Source organism: Octopus bimaculoides, chromosome 4, assembly GCF_001194135.2.
Source record: "Octopus bimaculoides isolate UCB-OBI-ISO-001 chromosome 4, ASM119413v2, whole genome shotgun sequence".
NCBI classification, from domain to species: Eukaryota; Metazoa; Mollusca; class Cephalopoda; order Octopoda; family Octopodidae; genus Octopus; species Octopus bimaculoides.
In genome coordinates, this window is record NC_068984.1 from 82,286,544 (window position 1) to 82,292,892 (window position 6,349).

Sequence of the window (6,349 nt, forward strand, 5' to 3'; positions counted from 1 at the left end):
TTTCATTGTTGGCAACAATCTTTTCATGTCAAATTCTTGAGATCACAGAGTCTCCAGACCCACACTTGACCACTGTCAGGAAATACAGCAAATATGGGCTTATCAGAGAATATGACAATTTCTCAAAATGCTAGTGGCCTCTCCACCATCTCATTGGCCCAATCTTTTCTCCGCTTGTTGTTGGCTGGTTGAAGAAGTAACTTCCTTCTTGCTACTCTGGGACTGGCATCAACTTGTTCTGCTATGTCAGAGGCTTTGTCCTCCACACGAGGGCCCTGGTTGATCTGGGCGAGATGATGTGGACTCCTTCCCCTCTCTGGTAAATTGCACAATCACAAGTTAGAATATATATATATACACATATACACACATACATATGGCACATTAGATAATATAGTTCTAGATAAACAGAAAGTTGGGATGGTTTCAGAATGCCTTTGATCACAGTTCTTTTTAGTCAGGACTGGCCTTAAGAATTGTTTATATGTATAGTAGCAACATTTGAACATGCTCTCATTATTTTACTTTCTGTGGACAATTTAACTAAAGCTCATTAATCCTTCTTCACTTTCAACTGTTAAATAGTTAGAATAAATCGGAATAATTAGCAATTGCTCACCCTTACAGTTTGTCAAATAATGGTTCATATACTTTAGTCTTAGTTAAAAAAAAAAAAAAGGCAGTTGCTCAGGCATTGATTTTAGAAAATTAATATAGCTTGTAAAATGATTAAATTTCTCTTTACTATTTTTTATCTGTTCTTATATTTAATATTCAATAAATTCTCTTTAATATTACAATTAATTTTTTTTCCCGTTTTTTTTTTTTTACACTTCTGCTCTTTATCAGGCCAGAGTCTTCCTGAAAACCAGCAATCAAGTAGTTTGACTAGCAGCGGTGTTTTTAGTTATAATTCAGACCGCAGTGACCCATCCCCTCCTCTTTCAAACAACACACCTCTAGCTCCTAGTACAGGACTTAGCGGCTCATGGCCTCAGGATGAAGGGCTGGACCTTGAAGAAAATGTTCGAAGCTACTATGATGAATTTCCAGATGAGCTGAAAAGAAAGAAAGCACAAGTAAGGATAAAACTTTTCAATTGCAATTAATAACACAATCCTTTCTTTCCATTTCAGGAACAATTGAATAACTCATTTTCTTTCATTTTTCTCTAAATATGTATTAACTTTTTGTCCAGTACTGCCTATAATTCATATGGTAAAGCATGGCACTTTCAATATTCTGTACTTTACTGTTGATGACATATAAACCCTTTTACTGCATGAGAAGAGATATTCCTTTTGTGTTCATCATCATGATCATCATCAGTTAATGTTTTTCATGCTAGCATGAGTTGGATAGTTCAACAGGATCTGATTAGTTCGAGGATTGCACTGTGCTCCAATTTGTGCTTTGGCAGTAAGGAAGGGCACTCAGTTCTGAATGCCCTTCCTTAATGCCAACCACTATATAAGTGGTTCTCGATCATTATTTATCTGTGGACTCCTTTGATTACTATTTTATTCTGGTGGAACCCCATAGCCATTTGATGCTTAAAAACTAGTTTTATAGATACTTCTTTCAAAATTCCTATTTTGTTATTTACATATTAACTTGCATATGTTAAACTATGCAAAATGTTAAAGAAAGAAACTTGTTTCTTGCAATAGATACATTTAAATCAAACCATTACATGGATACTTAAAATGCTACTCTGGATCCCCAATTTACTATTTTGTTAACATGGAACCCCAAAAATCTTAAATAGACCCCAGTTGCAACCATTGCACTATATTGTGTACTGGATACTTTTTTTTTCATGGCATCAATGCTTGTGAGATTACCATGTAACTTGTAAGATTAAAAACTCCCTCTCTTTTACTTTCCTTTTACTGGGAGCATAGTAGTGAGCGAAGCAGCTTTATGCTGGAGGCTGAGAGGTTAAAGTATGAAATAATGGACAGGAACAGGATTTTCGTTGTATAGAAGCTACATGGTTCTTATACAATTATTTAAGGGTGGGTGAAATAATTGTGATGGTGCTAGAAACAGAGATGAAGTTGGCAGTGTCAGAGTGTGCCCTCAAGGCACAAAAAGGTAAATAAAAGAGAGATTGGAGCAGAGGAACAGAAAAAGTGTGTGGAGAGAGTGAGATACAGTTGAGTTGCTGATAGAGAGGGGTGAAGGTAGTGAATAGTGAACAAGGGCAGTGGGGTGGATGATGGTAAATATGAGTGGGATGGAAGGAGAGAGGATGTGATGACTAGCAGTACAGATTTATTGTTTTATTTTACTTATTTGATTTGATTTGATCTAGTTTCAGCTCATAAGTTGTGGCCATGCTGAGGCACTGCAATTTGGTGCTGCTACATAATTTTACTTCATTAATTCTTTTTAGAAATTTACATTTGCTGCTTGAGGGAGTTTGATGCTGCTGACCTCATCTGCACTTCCTGCTCTGAAGCTGGTTCATCTGGGACACTTGGCAGTAAGAGGTCCAGTTTCATTCTGAAAACACCTACATCCACCCCATGCAGGTTTCTCAGGTCCTTCAGGAGGATACTGAAGAGCTGTGGTCCCCTAAAGCCCAGGCTGTTGCAGTATCTTGTCCTATATCTTGATTGCATATTTGGAGTGATTGGCACTATGCAGTGTTGCCCTGTTCTAGTATTAGTATAACTCTCGATGCCAAAGTTTGGGACAAGTCCCTCCAGGATCTTCCAGATGTATATTATGGCATATTTTTCTCACCTACGTGCTTATATGCTGCATAGAAGCTATCTTCTTTGTGTAGCTTCGTTGGATTGCCTGAAGTTCTGCAATTAATTTGACATTGTTCATTTATTATTACATCCATTTTTCCATTCTAACTTGAATTTGACAGCAAGATACACTTCCTGATCAAAGAATTTCAACCATGACCGATTGGCCTATCTTTATGTTTTTTTTTTTTTTTTTTTTTTTTTTTTGTTAGAAGTCGAGGACATTGCCCGTGACCCTTTGCAATGCTTTCACGACTGGTGGGAGGGAAGGAAGGAAAGGGAAAGAGGGAGGAAAGTATCCTCAAACCAGAGATTCAGCCTGAGTGCTTGCAACAGAGTAGACTCTGCTAAAGTCTCCCAAGGATCAAGTGGTGGTGTTAAATTGAGTAAACAGATTTAATCTGCCACCCAAGTAGATCTTGATGGCTGCCAAGAGCCAGAACAAATACAGCAAGCCATGTTCTCTGACACTCTAATGCTTCCCTCAGTTCACTCTCCATTATTTATAAATCACATTGTTTATTTATCCAAGAATTATGAAAGTCACCTCAACAATATTTGAACTCAGAATATAAGGTGTCAGAATAAAGGCATTTTGTTGACACTCTAACAACTCTGAGAATTCATTTTAACCATTAAAAGAAAGTTTGGCTGCTATTTCTAGTAAATAACAGTTGCAAATAAGCAAAAACAAAAAAAAACAAGGATTTAATGAAAGAATATTTTTTTTCAAGTACTTATTTTAGAGGCTATGTTGTAATAAAGTTATTGCGGTTATTTCTATATGTATGTATATATGCCTTCCTGTGATGTTAATGTCTATATGTTTGTGTGTATAGATCTCTTCAGTGTAGTTTGATGTATGCATGCATATATACATGTAACATTTGTGTGCATATGTGTATGTATGTATATCAGTGTGTGTTTGCATTTTGTGTGTGTTATAAAAAGAAGCATTTTTGTTAATGTGAGTGTGTGTGTGTTATAAAAATCATTTTTGCTAATGTTTGTGTGTGTATGTGTGTTATTACAACACACCCCATATTTAAACACTTATAAAACTCAATCTTTCCAATATAACCGCACAGTAATTACAAACCATTCACCATGACATATATTTATTTGATGGTGAAACCATATAGAGGTTGTTATCTGCTGTATTTTCCAAGTCTATAAATAGTTAAATGAATCATAGAATTCTATATTTTCCCAGATTTACTTTCTCTTTGGTTATTTTTTTGTTGTTGTTTGTTCATTTGTTACAATGCATTGGTGCAACATAGTTAATCCAGCAGCCACTTTTGTATTATTATTTTTATTTATTATCTTTATTTATTTGTTGATTTTGCACGAACTGACCAAAGCTTTTGTTCATACAAACATTGTTTTTCTTATGCTTGTTAACGAGATTGTTCAATAGACTTTTTTTTTTCCATACCTTTTTCCATTATTGACTCTGTAAATATTATGAACAAGAGTTTTGTTTGCTTTGACTTTGATTCACTGCCTAACAATACTTGAAATATTTAATATGTGTGTATGTATGTGTGGCAATCTTGACAACATCCCAGGTATGCATTTAATGAGTTTATCATTGGCATGTAATTGAGAAGGTATGTTAGCTTTATTAATAAACTGTCCATTAATGTGTTTTTAATATTAGTGATTGTTTTATTTTCAATATGGTGTAATGGTGTACTTGTTTATACCTCTGTTGTTTGTGCATCTCTCTTTCTCTCTCTCTTTTTCTCTCTCTCTTTCTCTCTCTCTCTCTCTCTCTCTCTCTCTCTCTCTCTCTCTCTCTCTCTCTCTCTCTCTCTCTCTCTCTCTCTCTCTCTCTCTCTCTCTCTCTCTCTCTCTTTATGTTCCAAGTTCAAATCCTACCAAAGCAAAATTTGTTATGCGTTTTTCTAGTGTCAGTAAAGTAGAAGTCAAATATTGGTATCATTGGTATCAACAGTACCCCTCCCATCAAAAACTGCTGACCATGTGCCTAAAATTAGTACTTGTGTGCACACACAGAAACACACCACTACTACTACTACTACTACTACTACAATGGCAGCAAGCTGGAAGAATTGTTTATACTCCAGGCAAAATCCTGAGCAGCATTTCTTCTGGCTTTACTTTCTAATTCCAGCAAGGCCAACTTCACCTTTCATTCTTTCAGTGCCAATAGAGTAAGCACCAGTTAAGCACTGGGGTCGATGTAATCAACTACTACCATTCCCCAAAATTCCAGGCCTTATGCCTATTGTAGGAAGGGTTGTTATTACTATTACATGGAAAACATCTCTTGTGCTGGTTCTGTAACAGAATGCACTCAGTTATACTCTGTAAACTACAGAAACCAAACTTTGAAACATAAAAATGAAACATGGTCTTCCAATAATGTTGAATATTCAACTTTATGTACTGCTATTCCTGCAATACAACTAGTTTGAAATAACAGCATTTCAATCTTTGGTCTTGTAGTCAGTTATATTTGCCCTAATTAATTATTTTATCAATCCCAGAATGACAGAAGTTAGTCAGCCCTTGCAGGGTTTGAATTCAGAATCAGTTAACAATCAAAATGAATGTGTGTGCATTTTGTTAATTCTATATTGAATGTTGATAAGAGTCAATTTAGGCTTTTGCTACCATATGTTGATCTCTGTGTGTACTGATTAGATTAAATTATCCTATTCAATACTTTAAACATGATTAATGACTAAAAACAGAACATAGCTTGTCAATACTTTTGGTCTTATCTGCAACTATTAATCTAAGTAATACATTATCTATGTTATTGTCACAGTCATAAGATTTTCTATTTATGGCATTGTTATGTTTCTGACTTCATTTTTCATGCTGTAGCTTGTAACTTTTCTCTGTAGGGGGTTTATGTTATGGCTAAAAATTATATTCAACACCTGTTGTGTATTATTTTATGTTATTCTTTTACTTGTTTCAGTCATTGGACTGTGCCTATGCTGGAGCACACCTTCAAAGCATTAATAGATCACATCAACCCCACTACTCATTTCAGTCTAGTACTTATTTTATTGACCTCTATTTATCAACCATTAAGTTATAAACATCTCAGTTCTGTTCAGTTTGTGTGTGAAGGCACTGAGATGTGTATAAAGACTGATTACATATGCTCTTTCTTTGTAAATTATTGTACAGGTTGAATGATTCAAACAACATCCTCCACCTTCCAAATCGTCAAAACAAGGTGTTCTTGTTATTTTTTTAATAACTGGGAAAATATTAAAGAAATTGTAAATTTTCCTTATTTATCTGTCTGTCTTTGTCTATCTCTTGCTCCCTTTCTTTCTCTCTCTTGCTCCCTTTCTTTCTCTCTCTTGCTCCCTTTCTTTCTCTCTCTTGCTCCCTTTCTTTCTCTCTCTCCCTCTCTTTCTCTCTCTCCCTCTGTTCCTCCATCCCTCTCCTAGAAATTGAAAAATTTTAAATTTAGATTTTTTTTTTAACCCTTCTGAATTCAACTTGTATTGTCCTTTGTCCACTTTGTAAAATTTTTCAAAGACATCTAAATAGAAGAAGGGTTAAACCAGTGATATTTTTAACAGTTGCCATGATAT

At 35.1% G+C, this 6,349-nt stretch overlaps 1 protein-coding gene across 1 annotated transcript in view; it reads left to right on the forward strand.

The window, feature by feature from the left end:
- Nucleotides 1–6,349, forward strand: part of LOC106882595 (zinc finger protein 704) — a 133,579-nt gene that overhangs the window by 71,881 nt on the left and 55,349 nt on the right. Inside the window, exon 3 of the mRNA XM_052967172.1 lies at nucleotides 850–1,079. Coding sequence (XP_052823132.1) covers nucleotides 850–1,079 — 230 coding nt within the window. The remainder of the gene's footprint in view (nucleotides 1–849; nucleotides 1,080–6,349) is intronic.